The 24,784-nt window shown below is 44.1% G+C and overlaps 1 protein-coding gene across 7 annotated transcripts in view; it reads right to left on the bottom strand.

The window, feature by feature from the left end:
- Positions 1 to 11,422: 11,422 nt before the first annotated feature.
- Positions 11,423 to 24,784, bottom strand: part of LOC308397319 (uncharacterized protein) — a 185,242-nt gene continuing 171,880 nt past the window's right edge. For 3 of the 7 annotated variants that reach the window (XM_080883168.1, XM_080883169.1, XM_080883170.1), the window contains 2 exons: positions 13,139 to 14,743; positions 11,425 to 12,813 (listed from right to left, as the gene is read on the bottom strand). In XM_080883168.1, coding sequence (XP_080739294.1) covers positions 12,121 to 12,813; positions 13,139 to 14,743 — 2,298 coding nt within the window. In that variant the 3' untranslated portion in view covers positions 11,425 to 12,120. Of the gene's footprint in view, positions 12,814 to 13,138; positions 14,744 to 21,111; positions 21,371 to 22,108; positions 24,033 to 24,784 lie in introns of those variants that run through there. The other 4 variants (XM_080883165.1, XM_080883166.1, XM_080883167.1 and 1 more) reach the window with 3 other exon arrangements.

The following is a 24,784-nucleotide window of genomic DNA, read 5'->3' as shown; positions in this document are numbered from 1 at the left end:
AGATGATACCACTGTGGTGGGGCTCATCTCAGGGGGAGATGAGACTGCATACAGAGCTGAAGTTCAGAGGCTGTCAGATTGGTGTGCAGACAACAACCTGGACCTCAATACCACCAAAACAAAAGAACTGGTAGTTGACTTCAGAAGGAGGAAGTCCGAGCTGCAGCCTGTCAGCATCAACGGGGAGTGCGTGGAAAGGGTCTCCAGTTTCAAGTTTCTGGGTGTGCACATAGACACAGACCTCCAATGGAGCTCTAACACCTCTGCGGTCTTAAAGAAGGCCCAACAGCGTCTCCACTTTCTGAGAATCCTCAGAAAAATGGACCTGAAGAAGGAGCTGCTGACCGTCTTCTACCGCTGCTCCATTGAAAGTGTGCTGACATATTGCATTGGTGTGTGGTTCTCCAGCTGCACCACAGCACACAGAAAGGCACTCCAGAGGGTCATCAACATGGCCCAAAAAATCATTGGACATCCTCTTCCCTCCCTGAAGGACCTGTACAGCACTCGCTGTCTCAAGAGGGCACGCAGCATCCTACGGGACTGCACACACCCAGGACACCGGGTGTTTAAGCTGCTGCCGTCTGGCAGGAGGTTCAGGCTGCTGAGGTCCCGAACAAATAGACTCAAGGACAGCTTTTACAACAGGGCAATAGCCCTGATCAATGTAAATAGCTGACCTGACTGGATACCTCCCTGGACTTTTTAGGGGGAGGTAACAATGTTTAAAACGATAACAATAATATTTATATTTATAACAAGGTGCAATAATAATTAATGTGCAATAATAACAGTGTGCAATACACATACACTTATTCTTCTTTTTTATACTAAGTTAATATACTGTGTTGTGTTGTTTGTTACGTTGTGATGTGTCATATCGTGTCGTGTTGTGTTATATGTAGTGCCGACGTAGGACAGTTTTTCCAATTTCATTGTACTACTGTACTATGTATGACTGTGCAATGACAATAAAGAGTTATCTTATCTTATCTTATCTTATCTTGTCAATCACCTGTGAATCAAACTGTGTGTGGCTCAGTTCATGTCACAGTGTTGTTTAGTATTTCTTCACTTGTCTCACTCTCCTTCTGTTCTGTCCATCAGGACGATCCTCAGCGCTTACACAGATCCTCCATCGATATTTTGGATCCAATCAGTGATCAGTTCTACGAGGAGGCCTGGATGTTCACCAGCGCTCGCTGTGCAGTGATGTGTGTGAAACCTCTGAGGACTCACACGTGTGTGCTTCAGCCCACACACACATATGAAGCACTGCGACCTCACACAGAAGTGTTTTACACATCCAGCCTGAATCCTGATCATTTCTACAGTTTATTAAGTTCAGCTTCACCTGAACATCAGTGATGAAGCTGCTCTGACTCCATCACAGCTCACAGCTGTTGGAATGAGTCAAACAATGAAGAAGGTTCAGAAACAGCTGATGATTTTACAGAAACATGATGCAAACATGAAAATGGACACATGATTTTTTATTAACAGAAACTGTTTATGTTTCACTGTGCATGACGTCATCAACACTGACACCAGGGGGCGCTCATCACCAGCCTGAGGAAGTGTGATAATGGGGGGAGACGCAGTGTTGTGTGTACTGCAGTCGGACAGAAGGAAAAACTTCCTCCTGAAAACATTTTCATCCTTCCCAAAAGTGTTTGAGTCAAATGTTACAAATATATAAATACAATAAAACACAGGGTCTTACATAAAATCAGTGATGCAGTTGTGCACTGAGCACCTTTCCAATGTTCCTTCCTCAGATGAGTCCAGCTGCTGAACACATTAACATCTGTATGTAAATGTAGCTGAGAACCAACCTGAGCACTGCTGGGAAAATACAAAGGCAACCATCAAAGTGCTGTATTATCTTATTTATTCTGAATGTTGACTTAGATCCACACCACGATTTATGAAACTATAGAACTAAACAACAATCGTCTGCTTCTTTAAAATTTCTTTCATTACATCAAACCAGTGAAAACTGAAAAAAACAAAGAGCTGTTAGCATGTTCAGACCAACTTTGAGACAGAGACTGTAAAGTTCTGCACTTTAAATCCTGCCTGTGTTCCTGCAAATGATTCACACTGAAAGTATCTTAGTTTAGTATTGAGTGAGCCACAAAGCAGCCTGATAGCTTTAAAACAGGAAAAGTAAATGAAATTGACAGTTTCAGTGTAGCTGGATCTATTATTGGGGGGTCATGACCCCCGTAACCCCGCCTGGTCCTGAGGTCAAATCCACCATCTTTGTTTCAGTGCTTCATGTTCTCCCGTGTTTGTGTGCGTCCTCTCCGGTACTCCGGCTTCCTCCCACAGTCCAAACACATGCAGTTAGTGGGGTCAGGTTAGCTGTGAGTGGTTGTGTCTCTGTGTTATTCCACCTTAATAAATGACTTCCTGTTAGCATGAAGTGCTTCTGTAGGACTGATGTCATTTTCATGGTTGGATCATTTAAATGAAGCTGGACTCAGATGCAGTAAATAAGCTGATTGATCATTAATGAATAAAGCTGGTCAAACTGCATCACGTGGACACATGTGATTGTGTGTTGTAGTATTGATCCCAATGCTGGTATCAGTCCTGGATCAATAACACTGGATGGATGCGTTCAGCATGGAGCCCCTGAGCTGTGTTACAGACAAACATGGAAACTGACAGGTCTGTGTCATTCACAGTCTGTAACACTTCTAAACAACAGAGGCTGACCCAAGTGCCTCAGAGCCAGGCACGCTCACATCACAGCTCTCTAAATAAGCCAGTTTCAAAATAAGAGCTGAAAGCTGTGTTTGCTTGTGTTAGCTTATTATTGTGGAGACTAACATTCAGTGATCATGTGTTCAGACTCATAATGATTACTCTCAGAAATCCTGATCTTTGTATTTACTGTGTGTTGGATCAATAAATGAGATTCATGGTATCACACAGCTGTGCTGCTGCTGATGTCAGCACATCTGGAACAATACGAGGTATCTGCTACCAGACTGAGCAGGACGTGAGACCTGTGGACTGTTTAAAGCTGTCCCTCCACAGCTCACTCAGACCTGATCCACACCTCAGTGATATTCTCTGACTTCCTCAGTAGAGACAGAAACCATTCAGATCTGGGACCATCAGCTGACTGATGATGTCACACAGACTGTGTTTTTCAGGAACAGTGATTCTGATGTGAGCCTGCTAGCTGACAGCAGACCTGATGTGTTAGCACATGTTCACATCTGTGAGGACAGACTGGACTCTTTGACTGCACCTTGGTTCTCCTCAGAGGTCTGTACAGGAGCATGTCCACCCCCACTGAAGATCTCAGTCACTGTGAAACATAGAAAGCTGCTTGTGTGGCCTCTGCCTCACATGTAGATACAGCTACAGGTTTCTCTGTCAGTCAGACTGAAACAGTGTCCTGATGCTGCATCATTCAGCTCTGTGCCCCAGTCAGCATCACTGGGAGCTACCAGTGTTTCTGCCCTTTTCCTGTAACACTACACTCAGCACAGGCTCAGCTGGTATCCAGTGTTGGACTTTGGCTTCAGCTGCTGTGATAGATCCTCTAACATAGATCAGCTCTGCTACATGTTGTTAGATAAGTGCAGCTGCTGTCATGTCCTGATGTTTCTCTGGCTCAGCAGCTTCTCCATCAGAGGTTCACATGGAGCTGATCCAGTATCTCCAGTAACTGTGTTCTGTGCCTCACTGGTTCATCCTTCTGTCTGTGTGACGTCAGTCAGATGTTGAAGTTAAACTCTGTAATCTTCACTGTGTCACAGAGTTCAGTGAGTCCCGTTATTCACAGTATCAATCAGATCATCAGAGAACAGCTGATCAGCAATCAGTGGTGCCAACAGCGCCTCCTGTGGTGAGAGGATGCAATAATGCAATGTAGCATTTTTCCACTGAACACTTGCAGTCATAGAAACTGTCTGTTGGATCTGTGTGACGTTGCTTTCTTGGTTAGAGTTCCTCACAAATGTCCAGATGATTCTTCTAATGAGGCGTCGACCATGTTTGCAGCTCTTTGGAAGAAAACGTCGCCCTTTGCCATCCTTACTTTTCTTTGACTTCTTCAAATGCAGCTGAACTCCAGCTGGTATTTTCTTGGACTTTGCAGCTGTTTCTGGTCATCAGTTCATTCCTGCAAACCTCTGAAGCTGAACAACAATGATGCTGCATTGCTGGCTGATCCCAAAAGGTTGATTCTGTTCATCTGGACGTTTTCAGAAACGTTTGCTCACTGATCAGGTGACTTCTTCAGTCTCAGCTGACTGCAGCTTTACAACCTTACAAACAGCACATTTGCACAATGACTGAAAGCAGCAGCACCTGATATATATGATACTAATATAATACATATACATATATAATCCATACTAATGATGAAGGAACTGAGCTCACAGTCCATTGTTCATTCAGTGAACTACTCAGTTTATTTTGGGCCTCAGAAATGCTCACTCTGTTTGTACATCACTGTCAGCAATAGACTCATTCTGCTGTGTGGACAGGAACACATGTGACATCACTTCCTGTTTGTTTGTGACTGAAGAGGAAGAAGTTTACAAGGAATCATTTAGAAGAGTTTCAAACATCAACTGATTGAATCCATGAATCTGAAAACGTGTTTGTGAGTGAAAGAGACAGACATGTACAGACTGAACTATCTGTTCAACAGTCAGAGTGTTTCTGTAACAGGAGACACTCTTTACACTCCACTCAGCACAGGGACACTGAGGAACCAGGAAACCAGACCATAAACCCAGGATAAAGAGTTTGAGTGAATGTGGTGTTGAAGGTGTGGAGGTAGATCAGAGTGTCAGAGGAGACTCTGTAGAAGGACAGAGTGCCAGCAGGACAGTCCACATACACTGCTGCTCTGTTAGAGACAGAGGAGGAGGAGGAGGAGGAGGAGGAGATGGATGTTTTTATTTTATTGTGCCTGACAGACTGAGGACCACGATCAGAGCAGAACAGACTCCAGGACTGATCATTCCATCCAAACCAACAGTCATAACTGTCTCCTTTCCTTCTGATGCTTCTGTAACTCACTGATATACAAACGTCTCCTCTCCACTCGACCTCCCAGTAACAGCGACCAGTCAGACCATTTCTACACAGCAGCTGATGAACATCATCAAATCTGTCTGGATGATCAGGATATGACTGAACCTCCTCCACATGTGTCACCTTCCTGTTGTTGTCAGACAGTTGGAGCTTTGTGTTCACTGTGTTTGTGTCGATTGTGAGTTGACAGGAATCTGATGGAGAGAACAAACACAATCCAGCTGCAGTTATTGATCCATCATCTGTTCATTGATTGACACTTTGATGATGACTCCTGACATGATGAAGATGGTTGAATGTGTGCTGCTTTGTTTTCATGAATCCCATTAAAAACACACTTACACTTCCTCAGACCTGGTCTCAACCATCGGACTCCAGCAGGCTCCACCCTGAAAGGAGGAGGGGGGTCAGAGCAGCACAGTCAGCATGCACACATGGACATTACATGGCTCTCACACACACACTGTTACACACTGAGCTCAAAGCTCGGCTCCACTGTTTTATTCAAAGAAATCTACATTTATTTATCAGCACATTTAAAAACAGGTTGAGCCAAAGTGCTGCACAGAGTAGAGAGAAAATAGGAAACATACACAGTAATGACTATAAAGACTGGTCAGGATTGAAAGCTACAGAGTACAAATGTGTTTCCAACCGGCTTTTAAAAATGTCCAGTGTTGGTGACGACCTGATGTGAAGGGCGACTGTTCCAGAGTTTGGCTGCAGCCATCGATAAAGCTCACCTCTGTTTTTACGTCTAGTTCTGGTCAGAAGCTGCTTATCTGCAGACCTGAGGGCTCCACTTGGATTATTTTGTTAAAGAGAGATAAGATGGAGCCAATCCATTCACAGATTTAAAGACAACCAGATCTGGAAGTGGATTCTACCACGTACTGGTAACCAGTGGAAAAAGCTGGTGATGGGTCGTCTAGCACAGACCCACCGCTGGAACCAGACAATTGATGAGGGAGAGAACTGTGACAGCGCCGTTCCTTCACTTGACCTCAGTCGCTCTCGTCTGCTCCCTCGTAACACTGCTCTTTATTGAGCTTACATGAATATGCACAAGTTCATTAACATATGACGTCTTACACAGGTATGAACAAAGAGTACCAGTCTGTGCATAGTGTGTGTGTGTGTGTGTGTGTGTGTGTGTGTGTGTGTGTGTGTGTGTGTGTGTGTTCCAGATGTGACCCTGTGACCCCAAAGCTGGTGCTAAGAGTCCAGCGGCCCCCCTAACAAAGGGCTCTTATACTTAACCAGACGCAGAGTAGGTGTCCTCCTACACCAGGGGTCTCAAACTCGCGGCCCGCGGGCCAATTGCGGCCCGCAGGACGATAGTTTTTGGCCCCACCTTAATATGAAAATGTAATGTTAGTTTGATAACGTATGACACTTTACAGTGTTGTGGGCGGAGCTGAATTAACCCACCAATCAGGGTTGGATATGGATCTCATGGGACACCAGCCGGGCTTGATGCAAGCAGGGAAACATTTCTCAATGAGTCAAAGTTCCAGCAGCGTTGCCCTGGAGTGTTTCTTTCTTTCCTGTACCTGGCTGGCTTCCTCCTTTCTATTGGGCAAACGCCGACATTCGCCCCAGCGCGCTGCGTTCACAACACTTCAAAAAAACTTGTTTTTTTAAGTTGCTGCCCAGCGGGACATTATACATATATAGATTTATACACACGTCAGTGGGATTTAAAGTTATTTTTCCACAGAGAGAGATCTCATATTAACTCTCACAGTGATGCGTAGGCGGCGGGATAAAAGAAAAGTCATGAACTCAATGCAGCCCAATTTAGTTTGCAGTCACATAGCGACGTCCCACCACCAGCCTCCACTGCAGCAGGCCAGAGACCACACCCCTGCCGCAATAAGTAAAAGTATATCCTTGCTTTACCCTTAATGCTAAATATGCTAAATTAACCGCTGCCTTTGCCCCTTTGGGATTATTCTTATGTCACTGGGATGTTGACCTTTGACCTTCACATTAGAGAGATGGGCAGACATAATTAGTGTATGAATTTTAAAGTAACAGGTAATAAAGAGAGTGTAGCAAATGTAGTCAGGTTTATTACTCTGTATCACACATGAGTGCCCGAGGGAGGCGGGGCTGACTGGGGAGACACAGGAAACAAAGAGACAGGGCTGACTCGACATGAAACGATGAAACGTGGGACACGGGAACAGAAACTAAACACAGGCTGAAATGAACACTGAGGGAGGGAGAACTAAGATTACTGAGAGCCTGATAAATAAGAAGAACAAAAACCAAGAAAAACAAGAGTCAAAGAAAACCAAAAACACAAAGCATTGGGCCAGGACCCACTGCGGTTGTGGGATTCATCGGGAAACTAGCGGATGATACCGTGGAGACAAAGACTATCACAACGTTTCCCAACCAGAAGCCGTGGGTGGATAAAACCATCCGCGACGCTCTGAGATCCCGCACCGCTGCCTACAACACGGGACTCAAGACGGGGGACATGGACCCGTACAAAGCCGCGTCATATAACGTGCGGAGGGCGGTGAAAGAGGCGAAGCAGCGCTACGGGAGGAAACTAGAGTCACAACTCCAACAGAGTGACTCTAGGAGCCTGTGGCGGGGACTAAGGACAATAACGGACTATAAAGCACCAACAACCGGTATGACGAACGCGGCCGTGACTCTGGCAGACGAGCTGAACACTTTCTATGCTCGCTTCGAGGCTGCAGCTAAGGTCTCCAACAATGCTAGTGTTAGCGGCGCTAACGGCTGCAGACAGGAAGATACTGCTAGCACCGGAAACGTGCTCGTCATCTCCGAGCATGAAGTAAGGAGAGCCTTCAAGAGAGTGAACACCAGGAAAGCAGCAGGACCAGACGGCATCCCAGGTCGTATCCTAAGAGACTGCGCATACCAGCTAGCTCCTGTGTTCACTGAGATATTCAACATCTCTTTATCTCAGTCGGTGATCCCCACATGCTTCAAAGAGTCCATCATTGTTCCTGTCCCGAAGAAACCCCACCCTGCTTCTCTCAATGACTATTGCCCTGTAGCCCTCACCTCAGTAGTGATGAAGTGCTTTGAACGCCTGGTCAGAGACTTCATCATTTCTTCACTACCAGACACACTGGACCCACTACAGTTCGCTTACCGTCCAAATCGTTCCACAGACGATGCCATCTCTCATCTCCTCCACACATCACTCACTCACTTGGACACTAGAAGGGGGAATTATGTTAAAATGCTCTTCATAGACTACAGCTCTGCATTTAACACCATAATTCCCTCCACACTCACCACCAAGCTGGAGCATCTGGGACTCAGCTCATCTATGTGTCAGTGGATCTCCAACTTCCTAACTGGCAGACCACAGGCAGTAAGGATGGGCGGACATGTCTCAGCCTCCACCACTCTCAGCACTGGAGCCCCCCAGGGGTGTGTTCTGAGCCCCCTGCTGTACTCTTTGTACACATATGACTGTGTGGCCACTACCAGCTCCACCACCATCATCAAGTTTGCTGACGACACCGTCGTGGTGGGCCTGATCTCTGATAACAACGAGACGGCCTACCTGAAGGAGATTAGGAATCTGGAGAACTGGTGCCAGAGGAAAAACCTCCTTCTAAACGTCAGTAAGACAAAGGAGCTGATAGTGGACTTCAGCACTAAGCAGGAGAGGAACTACCAGACCCCTGTCATCAACGAGTGCCCAGTGGAGAGAGTGGACAGCTTCAAATACCTCGGAGTTCACATCACGCAGGACCTGTCATGGTCCTGTCACATCAACACCGTGGTGAAAAAGGCCCGACAGCGTCTCTACCACCTCAGACGCTTGAGAGACTTCCAACTGCCCTCCAAGGTGCTCAGGAACTTTTACTCGTGCACCATAGAGAGCATCCTGGCGGGAAACATCTTAACCTGGTTCGGGAACAGCACCATGCAGGACAGACGAGCTCTACAGAGGGTTGTGCGGTCAGCTGAGCGCACCATCCGCTCCGAGCTCCCTGACCTGCACTCAATCTACAGCAGGCGGTGCTGGACCAAGGCCAGGAAGATCGTGAAGGACCTCAGCCATCCCAACAACAGACTGTTCTCTCTGTTGAGGTCAGGAAAGCGATTCCGCTCCCTGAAGACCAACACAGAGAGACTGAGGAGGAGCTTCTTCCCGCAGGCGATACGGTCTCTCAATCACACCACCACACAGTACTGACCCACACATATGGTTCTTTCACACACACTGGACTTTCTGGACTTTGGTTTTGCACAACACTGGTCACTATATTCTTCATTTCCGGTTAATACTTGTACAGCTGCTGTTATTGTGTATATATTTATTTATATTTAGATTTCTTCATACATTCTTATATAGTTCTATATTGTGTATTGTGTATTTTGTTGTACAGTTATTTTATTTTCAACTTTAATTTATATATTTATCTTTATCTTATTCTTCCCAGTTAAATTTACCCTTCATTCTAATTTGTGTTGTACAGTTATTTCATTTTTAACCTTAATTTATATTCTATTCCTTCCTAGTTAAATTTACCCTTTTTAATTTTTCATATTTATTTCCTATCTTATTCATAGCCTTTTCCTTTTTTGTTTTCTTTAGGTCACGAGCAGTTGTCCAAGCATTTCACTACATATCGTACTGTGTATGACTGTGTACGTGACAAATAAAATTTGAATTTTATATGTGATAAAAACATTAAAAACTGCTCAGATGTTGAAATCTTTCTACGTATACTTTAGGTTCAGCTCTCCAGCCTGGCATTTGGTTAAGCATGATTCAAACATTTGATTTTGTTTAACTGGTTTTAATTATAGTTACTTTTTGTGAACATTTGTTGCAGCATTTAAAAATACATCATTTATTTTCAAACTTTTATTTGATTTAGAGCATCATATTTGACCAAAGTAAATGTTTTAATTTCATATAAAATAACTGAAGCAGTGAACTAAATATCTGAAATCTTTCCTTCCTTAAAAGTTATAATCCTACTTAAGTTATAGTGCAAACGCTTAAGCAACAAATATACTTGATGCTAATTAATTAATATTTCCCTTTGATGTTGCAACTATGCGGTCACTTCTGTCTTTAAACAAAATAATATTTTCCAGTTACAGAAATCATAAAGTCCAAACTAAAGTGCTACTGTTGCTATATGCATTTTATATAAATCATGGATGATGGTCCTGACATGAAGGAAGAGAAAGTTACAGGTTGCATCCTTTGACTTTGTCTCCGTGCCTTTGGGCGATTTTCAGAAGGACAGATGTTTCTGTTCAATTCTTAAATCAATTTTTTCAAACACAAACACTATTTTAAAGCTTCTAGAGAGTAAAATATTCATGATAATTATAATAACAATAATAAAAACAAAAGCTCTCAGATCCATCAAACCAAGCAGCAGAAAGAACAATAACTGAAGAGAAAACTTTAACCTTGTAGACTTCATTATGTTCCAGCTGCTCTACAGACGCTGTGACCTCGAACTTAAGCAGGTCGTAACGTATGTGCAGCTCAATAACTTCATAATCAGACCCTGTGGTATTTAGGCAGCAGAACAACTAAGAATAACAACTACAAATAATGTTTTTAGGTTTCTGTTGTACTGCAAGGTTCTGTACAGGAGAACCAAACCAAGAGCAAATATTACGTCTCATTTACACCTGAGCACGAAGAGCCATCAACATTTAGCAAATTGAATCATCTTTGTTTAGATGCAAGAAGAATCATATAGAAATGAAAAAGTAGAAATAGAAATCCAGAGCAAAGATATCCTCTAATTCAGCGTAGCACATGTGCAGCTGCTGCGATTCACGTAAGCATTCGGCTCGTCGCTGTTGCAGATTTTTCTCTCGCTGTTCTGGCTCACAGCGCTGCAAACACAAAAATAAATATCCCCAAAGGTGTGAAAGGGAGCTAATTAGTAAGAGTATTGTTACTCTCCGCAGGAGTAGTCCAGCAGTAGAAATCAGTCCAATAACAAGGTGTGTAACATCTAGCAGGGTGACAGAAAAACCCAGGGTAACTTCTAAGGACCTCAACGTCTCTCACATTGTGTTTTTTAAACATGCTTCCATTCGTCACTTCAGTCTTTACTCTGAAATACAGGAAGAGAAATCATGGCTGAAACAATTTCTCATGAAACCAGGGGTGTGGTCCAACAGTCAGTTTGGTGAGGAAGGTTCCTAACTGAGAGAAGTGACCCAGAAGTATCTGTGTAGCAGCCACAATGAATCCAGATCATGAGCTTTATTAACTGATCAAAGTCTCTTCTTTCATCTTCTGTATCATTCAGTTTGCATTGGTAATGCCCATTATTGTAATGCTTTTTTAAGACGAGCAAAACTTTATTTCACTTTGGGTTAGCTGGGATAAGTGATGGATGGAGGGAATTTTACTTCAGCCACAGAAATCCTAAACAGGAAGGAGGAGCAGAGTTACAGTGGATCACTATCCAGCAGGGAAACAAGGTTTATTTCAATTTCTTGGCCATGAGTGAGATTTACTGAGTGGGCAAATTAGGGAGACGACACCATCAGATCCCGAGCCCTCCATGTGTTAATCAAGAGACGGCTGCTGTGCTACATCCATAAATAATGAATAAATTAGGAGCTAAAGCTGAAAGGACAGTTTATTTGTACCATCTTCACGTGAACACATTCAAGAACATCACAGATGAAGAAACATTAAAAACTTCCACACTACATAAAGCAAGAAAAATAGTTTTTCTTTCAGGTGGTTTCAGAAAAACAGAAACATCAAACATCTCCAAGACTCTCTTTGAAAGAACTAAAAACCTTTGTTCTCATGGTCCAATCATGAGTGAACTCCCCGATGAAGCCTTGTGTGCTAAAACATGTCAGAGTTTTAAAGGTTAAACATGAGTTTCCAAAACGTTTTGCTGGAGAACAATGAACTATTTGACTGAGTTTCAATCATTTACAGACGAGCAAAACCAGGACAGAGAAAAAAGGACAAAACTGACTCAGTAAAACAACAGAAAAGAAGATCCCATGTAGATCTGTATTATGTAGAAGTTCAGCCCAGCAACCAGTTCAGTTCAACACAAGTTTAAATGATTCTATCTGAACTCTGTGGAGCCTGATCTCAAGCTTTTTGAGTCTGACACAGAAACCAGAGGATCTTTCTGTGTCTTCAGATTCACTGTGATCCAGTGATGGGAGTGATTTCAGCCCTGAGTGATCGCGCTGATGTTTGCACAGAGCAGACAATGAGGTGAATGTTTGGGCACATTGGTAACAGTGAAACAGTTTATTAGTAACGTGGGATCGTTTGTGTGCAGAGTATGAACTGAGATTCCTGAAGCTCTTGTCACACTGGTCACAGCTGTAGTTTCCTTCCATGTGTGTACGTTCATGAATGTTACGATGACCTGAATGTGAGAAGCTTCTCTCACAGTGTCTGCACTTGTGTGGTTTCTCTCCTGTGTGGACTCGTTCGTGTGATTTAAGATGACCTTCAGTGGTGAAAGATGACCCACACTGATCACAGAGGTGCTTTTTAACCCCACTGTGAATCAGTTCATGTCGTTTTAACTCACTTGGTGTGGTGAAGCTTCTCCCACATTCTTTGCAGTATTTCAGTTTGTCTCCAGTGTGTCTACGTTGATGTAGTTTTAGGGTCTTTTGCTGACTGAAAGTTTTTCCACAGAGGTCACAATGAAAGTCTTTCCCACCACCACAGTGATGACAGGGTTGAGAACTGGATCCATCTGTGTCGCTCTGCTTCTAAACAAAGACACAAAGACAGTGTAAGTCAGTCCTTCAACATTTGTATCCTGAACGTCGCCTGAAATAAAGAGCATCTCTGCAGACGTCCAACTACATTTGACTGTTTCAGTTAACACACTCAGTTTACTGGGCTGCAATAACTACAATACTACCACCATAATACTACAGTAATACTAAAATCATAACTGAAAGGAAAATCTGAATAATCACTCAGAGCTGCTTTTCCATGCAGTAGAATTGCTAACATGCTAACACAGTTTAATGAGCAGAGTTGTTCCAAACAGTCAGGCTAAAATGACAAGATAACAATATAAATACATACCTCACAGTAGCTGCACTTGTAGAGTCTCTTTCTGGTGTGGATCTGTTGGTGTTCTCTCAGGTAACGTGGAGCTTTAAAAGTCTTCTCACACAGGTCACATCGATAAGGTCTCTCCTCAGTGTGGGTAAACATGTGTCGTTGTAAGACTGAGTCTGTTGTAAACTGTTTGCCACACTGTTCACAGCAGTACACATCATGTCTGGTGTGAATGCGTAGGTGTGTATTTCGGCTTCCTCTCCGGCTGAAAGTTTTTCCACAGATGTCACAGCTGTATGCCTTAATTCCAGAGTGGGTAACTACATGCCTCTGTAAGCTGCTACTGTGAGTAAAAGCTCTGCCACACTGATCACAGCTGTACGCTTTAACTCCACTGTGGATGAGTTGGTGTTTTTTTAGAGAATCCTTCCAGGAAAAAGACTTTCCACACAAGTCACAGCTGAACGGTCTCTCTCCAGTGTGGATGACCTGATGCTGTTTTAGTGAAGCCTTCAGAGTAAACTCCATCCCACACTCGTCACAGCTGTATGGCTTAATTCCAGAGTGGGTAACTAGATGACTCTGTAAGTTGCTACTGCGAGTAAAAGCTCTGCCACACTGATCACAGCTGTACGCTTTAACTCCACTGTGCATGAGTTGGTGTTTTTTTAGGTAACCCTTCAAGGAAAAAGACTTTCCACACAAGTCACAGCTGAACGGTCTCTCTCCAGTGTGGATGACCTGATGCTGTTTTAGTGAAGCCTTCTCAGTAAAACCCTTCCCACACTCGTCACAGCTGTACGCTTTAACTCCAGTGTGGATGACCTGATGCTGTTTTAGTTTAGCCCTCACAGTAAAACCCTTCCCACACTCGTCACAGCTGTATGGCTTAATTCCAGAGTGGGTAACTACATGCCTCTGTAAGTGGCTACTGTGAGTAAAAGCTCTGCCACACTGATCACAGCTGTACGCTTTAACTCCACTGTGGATGAGTTGGTGTTTTTTTAGGTAACCCTTCAAGGAAAAAGACTTTCCACACAAGTCACAGCTGAACGGTCTCTCTCCAGTGTGGATGACCTGATGCTGTTTTAGTGAAGCCTTCTCAGTAAAACCCTTCCCACACTCGTCACAGCTGTACGCTTTAACTCCAGTGTGGATGACCTGATGCTGTTTTAGTTTAGCCCTCACAGTAAAACCCTTCCCACACTCGTCACAGCTGTATGGCTTAATTCCAGAGTGGGTAACTACATGCCTCTGTAAGTGGCTACTGTGAGTAAAAGCTCTGCCACACTGATCACAGCTGTACGCTTTAACTCCACTGTGGATGAGTTGGTGTTTTTTTAGGTAACCCTTCAAGGAAAAAGACTTTCCACACAAGTCACAGCTGAACGGTCTCTCTCCAGTGTGGATGACCTGATGCTGTTTTAGTGAAGCCTTCTCAGTAAAACCCTTCCCACACTCGTCACAGCTGTACGCTTTAACTCCAGTGTGGATGACCTGATGCTGTTTTAGTTTAGCCCTCACAGTAAAACCCTTCCCACACTCGTCACAGGTGTGTTTTTTCTCTCCCTTTCTTCTGTGAGGTTTGTCGGCCTCCTGAGAGCGCTGACTTCTGGCTCCATGTTGGTCCTGCAGTGACAGAGATACAAACAGAGGCAGTGAGTGAAATGCAGTCGTGGAACAAACTCAACCTTCAAACTCCATTAACACTAGTTTTAAACCTGAAGGTGGAGCGTGGCACCAAACACCTTAAAGGTCTCTTATCCCCACCTGCTGGTAGTTCTAACACATTACATCCAACCTGCTGTTAAAGATAATTCATGACTGTTCAAACACTAAAATCATGCACACACACACACACACACACACACACACACACACACACACACACACACACACACACACATTATTTTATAATTTAGATTATTTTGTTGTTTCCTATTACATATTTCTATAATTTGTATAGATTTATACAGAATTATTCAGTGATAATAAATCCTATGTTTGTTTATTTTAAAGGAACCCCGTTAGCTTCCACAACAGATGTTGCTCGTCTTCCGTCAAATACTCACATAAAATATTACACAATAAAGTGGATTCAAGATATCCACATAATTTCACTCTTACATCCACAGTGAGGTTTCACAATTGTTCAAATATAAGCAATCAATAAGTGACGGAAGTGACGAGTAAGGTAAGCGGAGTGACGAGTAAGGTAAGCGACCCATGTTGTAGGTGACGTCAGACGCCGGAGATTTGGCGGAATAAAAAAAAAGCAAATGGTAGCACAGAGTTTAACAAAGGTTTTTCAAGCTTCAGTATTACCAAATATACTAATCGATTGTCATATAACTAACAACATCTGTTCTATCATCTCTAACACCCTGGAGGACAACGGGGAGAGTTTAGACGCTCTCCAAGATTACATCGACCGCTGTTTTCAAGATCTAGTAATGAAGAAGGCCCTCAGTGCATCCTCCCCGACCAAAATTGAGACGCCGTCATCGAAGAGATGTCGCCCGGCAGACTCCCCCGGTACAACATCGCCTGCCGGCAAAGACATCGCAGACATCCTGGAGTCAATCGACAAGCGATTGTCCAGTTTCGATGCGAGGCTGGCCCTGGTGGAGATTTTACACCGGGAATTTAAATCTCTGAGAGAATCCCTGGAATTCAGCCAGCAGCAGGTGGAAACGCTTGCCGCTGAAAATGCCACGCTACGGGAGTCGGTCAAATCTCTCACCGATAACGTGACCCAGCTAAACATTGAAAATAAAAAAATAAAAGAGTCCGTTATCGATCTACAAGCCCGTAGCATGAGAGATAATCTTGTGTTCTCTGGTATTCCAGAATCTGTCGGAGAGGATGCGGAGGCAACGGTGAAAAGCTTCATCAAAATCCACCTGATGCTGCCGGAGGACACCGTAAAGAACATCGACTTCGATAGAGTACATCGCTTGGGGGGCATGAGGTCGCGGACCGGGAGACCATGGCCTATTGTGGCCAAATTCGGGCAATTCAAACAGAAGGAACAGGTGAAGAGTCGCGGCAGAGAGCTGAAAGGAACGGACTTCAGCGTGAACGACCAGTTCCCCAAAGAGATCCTGGAACGACGCAAGGTCCTGTTCCCAGTTCGACGTAGCTTCATCCAGAAAGGCTCCCGTGCTGTCATCGCCGTGGACCGGCTCTACGTGGACGGACAGCTGTACCGCGACCCCGGCACCACACTGTGGTTATACTGACTGCACTCCAGATAAGAACCCGCTACACTCTTTTCTTATTCATTCACACTTTCTCCTTTAACATGGGTTTAACCTAGTAATATCAATATGATGTCATAGCAGATATAACACCGTCACCCTCCGTCATTGCTTTAATTGGAATGTTTCCGTTTCGTTTCTTTTTTTTGTTGTTGCTCACAGTTCATGTGGTTTCTTTCTTTCTCTTGTCTTTCACTGCTGTGATCACCTACTTCCCCACTCACCTACAAACAACACCCTCTATTTCCTCCATATTTTCACACCACGATCACGCAAACACATCCGCTCAACGGCAGCACATTCACAACAGCCTCACAGCACGCACAGACTTGCAGGACACATAAGCAAGCCACGCTTGTTCATATTAGTGAATATTCACACATAGTCAGACTTATGGAGCCTCTCACCACACTTTTTTTTCTCTCTCTCTCTTTCTATTTACAAACAAGGGATGTTTCCACACTCTCTCCACCTGTCTAAACGAAACACCCAGCGTACATCATTCGACATACACACACAATTATGGGCATGCTGAGGTTTGTCACATGGAATGTAAATGGAGCTGGCACCAGAGGAAAGAGGTTAAAGATATTTAACCAGCTTAAAAAACTACAGGCAGATGTTTTATTACAAGAAACTCACAGACCTGTCACAGGTTTAAACGAACTTAAAACACCTGAGTTTCCTAACGTGTTTGCAGCCTGTTATAATTCTAGACAACGGGGAGTAGCAATTTTAATACATAAAAATGTTAATTTTACAGTACTCGATACAGTTATAGATCCAGAGGGTAGATTTCTAATTATTAAACTATCAATATTGAACAAAAAACTATGTATTGTAAGTATATATGGTCCAAATGTTGATGAACCCTCATTCTTCCACGGATTTTTTAGTGCACTCTCTGAGCACCTCGATTGCGCACTCATTCTTGGCGGTGACCTCAACCTTGGACTAAATGAAGAAATGGATAGGCTCAACACAACAGGAACTCAGCGCAATTGGCAATCCACAAATATAATCAAACAGTATATGAGCGACTTTGGCCTTCGCGATGCATGGCGCTCCCTTCACCCCAACAGTAAGGAATATACTTTTTTCTCGCATGTTCATCACTCTTACTCTCGTCTGGATTATTTTTTGGTCACCAGCTCACTGCTGAGTGACATTTCAGACACTGAGATTCATCCTATAGCTGTCAGCGATCATGCTCCTGTATCTTTAACACTAATGCACAAGAATAATACTACGCTAAGTAAAAACTGGAGATTTAATACATCACTGCTTAAAGATGAAGACTTTATTACATATTTTAAAAAGGAATGGACTTCATATTTAGACTTTAATGACACTCCCGGAATATCTGCTTCTGTTCTATGGGAAGCAGGGAAAGCTGTGATGAGAGGTAAAATAATTTCTTTCTCATCACACAAAAAGAAAGAAGAAAACAAAAATATTCAGGAATTAGAAAAAAACATAAAATCACTAGAAGAAGCCTATGCGTGCGACCAAGATCAGGAAACATTGAACAAAATATGCAAGACAAAACTAGAATTAAATGAAACTATTAATAAAAAAAAACACAATTCCTTATACAAAGACTTCGCTTGCAGAATTTTGAACACAGTAACAAATCAGGCCGATTTCTAGCTAACCAGTTAAAAATAAATAAAGAAAAAACAACTATATGTGCTGCTAAAGATTTATCGGGGAACACAATATATGACCCTGGAAGAATAAACAACATTTTTAGGGATTTCTATGAAACTTTATACTCACCACAAATAAACCCATCTAAAAATGAAATTGATCGGTTTCTTGACAACGTAACTCTCCCAAAATTACTAGACAGTCAAGCAATGGAACTGGATTCGCCACTGACGCCAAGTGAATTCCAGGAAGCCCTGATAAGTATGCCCAATAATAAGGCTCCAGGTCCAGACGGCTTCCCTGCAGAATTCTACAAAGAATTCTGGACAATTCTGGCACCAGTATTCCACGGAATGTTGCAAGAAATCAAGGAAAATGGCAGACTACCACCAAATATGAATTCTGCCAACATTAGTCTCCTGCTAAAACCAGGCAAAGACCCTTTATTTCCCTCAAGCTATCGTCCAATTTCTCTTTTAAATGTAGACCTTAAAATAATCTGCAAAGCTCTCTCAAAGAGATTAGAGAAAATAACCCCCCTCTTAATTCATCCTGACCAAACTGGTTTCATAAAAGGTCGGCACTCCTCAACAAACACTCGTAGATTACTTAATTTAATAGACTACTCATACAATAAAAACATCGAAACCATAATATTTTCTTTAGATGCAGAAAAAGCATTTGACAGAGTTAACTGGAAATTTTTATTCGCAACTTTACACAAATTTGGTTTCGGAAACTCTTTTATAAACTGGATAAGAATATTATACAATTCCCCAACAGCTCGTATCAGAACAAATGACCAGACATCCTCCAGCTTCTGTCTCCTGAGGGGCACCAGACAGGGATGCCCACTCTCCCCTTCACTTTTTGCAATTTTTATCGAACCTCTAGCAGCAGCATTTAGACAGGCTACAACAATTAAGGGCATAAAATGTAAGAACATAGAGCATAAAATCAGTCTCTATGCGGATAATGTGTTGCTTTTTCTGCAAAACACACAAACCAACCTCTCTGAGGTAATTACTCTAATAAACTGGTTTTCAAGAGTTTCAGATTATTCAATTAACTGGCCAAAATCTACAGTTCTCCCCATTAACTGCTCCTTCCATAATTCTTCCTCTGCCCCACTGCAATCCGAAAATATTAAACATTTAGGTATTAATGTTTCTCCTAAGCTTTCAGACTTAACTAAATTAAATCACATCCCACTTCTAAAGAAAGTAGAAGGCGATCTGACTAGATGGAAATCTTTACCCATATCACTCATGGGAAGGGTCGCCACTATAAAAATGATCTTGCCAAAAATAAATTACTTATTTTTGATGATCCCTAACAAACCATCACAAGATTGGTTCAGATCTCTGGATTCATATATTTCCAAATTCCTTTGGAAAAATAAACCTCCGCATACCAGCTTAAAAACGCTACAAAGAACCAAGGATAGAGGAGGATTAGATCTGCCTAATTTTCACCAATACTTCTTAGCCAACAGGCTTCAGTTCATCTCAGAATGGTCAAAACATACCTTCTTAGATGAGCCCTGGCTAGATGTTGAACAGGCACTATGCAAGGATCTAGAGATTTCAGACCTACCATTTATTAGCTCAAACATCAAAAGACATGAATGCTTTAAAAGTATCAACATCAGCTTCTCTCTGACAGCATGGTGGGAGTTTCTAAAAATAACGGAGTCTTCATTAATCCCATGCAAACGTACACCTATCTGGAATAACCCTGACATATTACAAAACAATAATATGATTAATTTCCCAGAATGGAGTTGTAAAGGAATTAAATACTTAGAACATATATTAGAGGGAACAGAATTTATCCCATTTGACAGACTAGTTGCACAATATGGGATCAACAAGAAAAGATTTTTAGAATATCAACAAATTAAATCCATAATAAAAAAGAAATTCAACCTCAGTCAAGTTGAATTACAAACACCACCAAGTGCGGCACATCTCCTTACTCTTAAATCCCCCAAATTATTATCTAAAATATACAGAACACTTTCTAAATTAGATGAATCAATATCACTTCCTATTGCAAAGTGGGAAGCAGATTTATCAGTCAGTATAGACCAAAACTTCTGGTCTCAGGTATGCTTAAATAATAATGATAATAATAATAATAATAATAATGGATACTTTATTGATCCCCATGGGGAAATTACTTGTTTTTCTCTGCATTTGACCCATTCACTCAGTGAAGCAGTGGGCAGCCCACTAAGCAGGCGCCCGGGGAGCAGTGTGTAGGGACGGTACCTTGCTCAGGGGTACCTCAGGGTAGCCGTTAAGTGGATTCGAACCGCCGACCTTCCGATCATGGGGCGACCACTTTACCTACTGAGCTATCCCTGCCCCCATAAAAACCTTTAAATTGATTAAAAATCCCAGTCTGCAATTAATACAATACAAAATACTACATAGAGTGCACTATACAGGTCATCGGATGTTCAAGATGGGCTTTACATCTTCAAACAACTGCTCATACTGTCAAAGCAATACACCAGACAATTACATTCACGCTCTTTGGTTCTGTCCACCAGTGCAGAAGTTTTGGCGCGAGATATGTGAAGACTTATCAAAGTGTCTGAAATGTAACATTCCAACTTCCCCCTTAGTGTGTTTGTTGGGCAGCTTAGATAATGTCACTTCAGAAAAGAATATAGCCCATATGGTTTTCCCTGCCCTATGCATAGCCAAGAAAACTGTCCTCATGAACTGGAAAAATAAAAACAATCTTAATTCTAACCAATATAGAAATTATCTATTAGATTACATTAGTTTTGATACAGCCTCTGCCACCACATCAGATCAATTGCTCTGGGCTCCTTTGATCAGCTCCATCACCTAGTGGGGGTGGGGGGTCATAGTTTGGTCCAGCCTTCAATGTTGTGATTGGTGTGGGGGTAGGGACAGGCTTAGGGCGTCGGGGGTTTCCCCAGAGGCATCTTCGTTGGGGGGCTCAACCCGGGGTAGCGGTCATGTCCGGTTGGGGGCTTTTCTGACTATTTCCTCGTGGCTGCGTGCAGCGGGGCTAGGGGAGGGTCTGTGCTGATGGACGTGGGTTACTGACCTGGTAGCCTGTCTGCCCCTGGGTGGGTCCGGGATGGGCGTGAGGGTCTGGGGGCGCGCCGTCTCTGGGCCGGGGCCCTGGCCGGGCCTCGGGGCCTTGGGTCCTGGTTTGTGTGTTGCCGGGGTTGTGGGCGGGTGGGTGCATGGGGGCCCATCCCTGGCGCAGGGTGCTGCCGGTGTGTCAAGCCACCTGTGGGGCTCTTCAACCGGTGGGGAAGATTGTCACACCTTGCAGGAGCTTTCCTCTCCTCAGGAACTCTCTGCAGGAGGGGGAGATACAGGAGAAGTGAAGGAAGATCTCAGCCTGGGTGTCTATTGTCTCATGTAGTCTGGAAGATGAGTGGATGGTGGGGTGGGTGCAGTTTTCTCTATGGTGGGTTTAGGTGGACTGTCCCGGGCTCTGTGGGGCCGGGGGGGCGCTGCTGCGCTGGGCCCCGGTCTGGATGGGCCTGAGCCCCCTTTCCCTGGTGGGTCGCGGAGTATGGGAGTGCCTACTGGGGTCAGTGGGGGAGCTGGCCCCAGGGAGGGGTCACCTGCCCCTCCCTTCCTTCCCTCCCCATCTCCAGCTGCCTCCCTCTTCCCGCTCCACCACAACCACCCACACATGCAGGGCCTTGGAGTAGGGGTATGTCACCAGGGTGCAGAGGAGGCTACCCCCCTCTGTCCCCTTCTGGCTGCCTCTGCCTCAATTTTATCCCACAACTTAGACATTCACATTACTCACACCCTCATTACACATACATATAGGATCTTGGGGGTGGGCACGATACACGGAGTCCAAGTTACCATCAGGGTGTACACCTCACACCTGGCATCGTTGCCCACCTCTCAATATTAAATACACGTAGACATTGAGGGCTAGCAGGAGGGACTATGCGCTTACCTGCTGCTCTCTGGCAGGTAGCTCCATGCCCTCCTGGGTTTTAATTGCACCTTAGAACACACATGCATCAACACTACTATAAGCGGGTGGAGGGAGGTTTGGAGTCTTCTCTCACCCCCATTCTCTGCGGCCTGCTGGAGCGGGGGGGCTAGGAGGAGTTGGCCGTCCGACTGCGGTCTGGGGTGTGGGGCCTCCCTGCTGCTGCGGAGTCGGGGCGGTCTGCCTCTCCCCACCGCAGGGAAAAGGGTAACACCACCTGGGTCTGGGTGCTGCAGTTCCCCCCTCCAGGGGCAAGGGTACCTAGACCCGGTTTGTAGAGTACGCTTGGGGAGTGTGATCGTGTGTACAGCGTCTCTTTATGTCTGTCTCCACGTCGGTTGAGTGTGAAGTGCATATGAGAGCATGAGGGTGGGAATAGATGTTTGTGTCTGTGTGTGCCTGTATGTGGGCAGGGATAGCTCAGTAGGTAAAGTGGTCGCCCCATGATCGGAAGGTCGGCGGTTCGAATCCACTTAACGGCTACCCTGAGGTACCCCTGAGCAAGGTACCGTCCCTACACACTGCTCCCCGGGCGCCTGCTTAGTGGGCTGCCCACTGCTTCACTGAGTGAATGGGTCAAATGCAGAGAAAAACAAGTAATTTCCCCATGGGGATCAATAAAGTATCCATTATTATTATTATTATTGTCTGTGTCTATATGTCAGGTTGGGTATCAGACGCCACCTCTCTGGGGACATCTCGGGCCCTCCAAGGTTTGGAGGCCTATCTCCACCCACCACCACTTCCTCTGCCGGTGGCGGACTCCCTCAGGTGTCGGTGCGTTGGTGGTTCTTTGTATCTGGGGGTGGGCGTCCGGGAACACACCGGCTCACTCCTTAGCGGCCGCTTATTGGGGCTCGCTCGGGCCACTTCGGAGGTGGGGTGCCCCCAGCCTCTCGGCCTGGGGCTCGGTCACTCAGGCACAGCTGGCTGCCGGCGGACCTCACAGACGCGTCGCTGCAACTCCCCCTGGCTTCTGCTCCGCGGCTGCTGAGTGAGCCCTCATCTGGGACTCTCCTTAGCTCTTACTGGGACAGTGGTGCGGCTGCCCCTCTGTGGGTCTTCCTTGGTCTCTTGTGTTCTGGGGGCCTCTGGATGTCTGGAGTTTTGATCTCCTCCATACCTGCTTGATACCATAGAGCACAGGGCTGTGGCTCCCCACACTCCCTAGCAGATCATTACATGGAGATTTATTGCTAGCTAGTTTATTGTGATGGTGCTTTTTTTTTCTTATTATGTTGCTCTTTGTTGTTTGCTTTCTCCTCTGTTTTTTTTTCTCCATACAGGTGACTCAGGAGTTTTGTTTTTTTATTTGTTTGTTTTTTTTCTCTCTTCCCCCCCTTCTCACAGTCTCTTCTCCCCTTTGGTTTTCTTTCTTTCTCTCCCTCTCTTTCTTTCATTCTTTCCCCCTGTCCTATCGCACAGTCATGTCTGTCCCGTTTGTAGCAACTGAAAATAAAATAAATTCATAATTATAATAAAGGTCAATCAAATGGACCAATATGGCAAGGTCATGATGATCCACTTGGTAAAATAAATCCGCTTGGCATCTTTCTTGGCCTTAAGACAACAATTCTGATGGCTATAGATCCAAACGGGACAAAAAAAAAAAATATGATGATGTATTTTATCTGGATACTGCAGCTGAGCAGAATAAATGTGGTGTGTTTAATAGAATTGCTTTTTTTAGAACTACAAGTAAGCCATAGAATATTTTAGCCTGTACAGGAAGCCAAGAAAGGTTATTATGCATTTTATCAATATTAGTATAGTATGAACATCTTCACACTAATCTGGACGCCTTATTCTGGACTAACTGAAGTCTGTTAAGAGCTGTCTTATTAGCTGCTGACCAAATGATTGAACAATACTCCAGATGAGACATTACTAGTGCATTAATGACATCTTTCATAATGAAGAAGTGATACACAAAGAGCATTTCATAGCCATAGCTATGCCTTGTCGGCAGAGTTATGTGACATTAGTGATGTTTGTACTTTCAGCGTTAACTTGGTTTTAAAGCCTTTAAAATATACGCCGTTCAATAGTCGACCTTAATCTGACAGAGAATGTGATGATTTTGTGGATAATTAAAGTCAGTCATATATCCACAAACACAACAAGCAGAAAGTCAGTGATGCTGCTCGGTTTGCAGTCCTGAACATCACGGCACAAGCAGGATCCACTGCACTGTTAATGTTAGCTGTGTTATATTGCTGCCTCTGTTCGCTGGTGTCGAGCCAAACGCACTTTAACGTGTGTTTGAACGAGCTGACGGTTCACTCGTTAAGCTGAAAGAAAGATGCTTTAATCACAGCAGTCACACATGTGTCCACTGCACCATCTGGAACTCTTCTTGTTTACACTCGTAATAACACAAACACTAAATCCTGCTTCTCTGGTGCTGTTGTGTAGCAGTGTGTACACCTGAGACTGTCACCTGTCTGTCTGTCCTGCACTCTCTCTCTGTTTCTTTTTCTCTGATTGTGGAATAAAAGTATGAACATGTGTTTATAAGTTACACTTGTGTTTGAATCCTGCAGCTCATCACACATTTGATTTCCATGTGTGACGACTGCAAGTGTCCAGAGTGAGGACAGACTGAGGGAGCCACTGCTGCACATCATCTGTGAGGCTTTGCAGCCCTGATGATCCACCAGGACAAACTCAGCAGTGTCTGAGGAAGAGGAGGAGGAAGAGCCAGCAGCAGCTGACAGATGGAGAGAATAGACAGACTGTTCCCTGTTTGTGA

The sequence above is a fragment of the Rhamphochromis sp. 'chilingali' genome (assembly GCF_963969265.1).
Source record: "Rhamphochromis sp. 'chilingali' genome assembly, chromosome: 1".
In the NCBI taxonomy this organism is placed as follows: domain Eukaryota; kingdom Metazoa; phylum Chordata; class Actinopteri; order Cichliformes; family Cichlidae; genus Rhamphochromis; species Rhamphochromis sp. 'chilingali'.
Note: the sequence above shows the minus strand (reverse complement) of the source record. Positions and strands in the feature narration are given on the sequence as shown.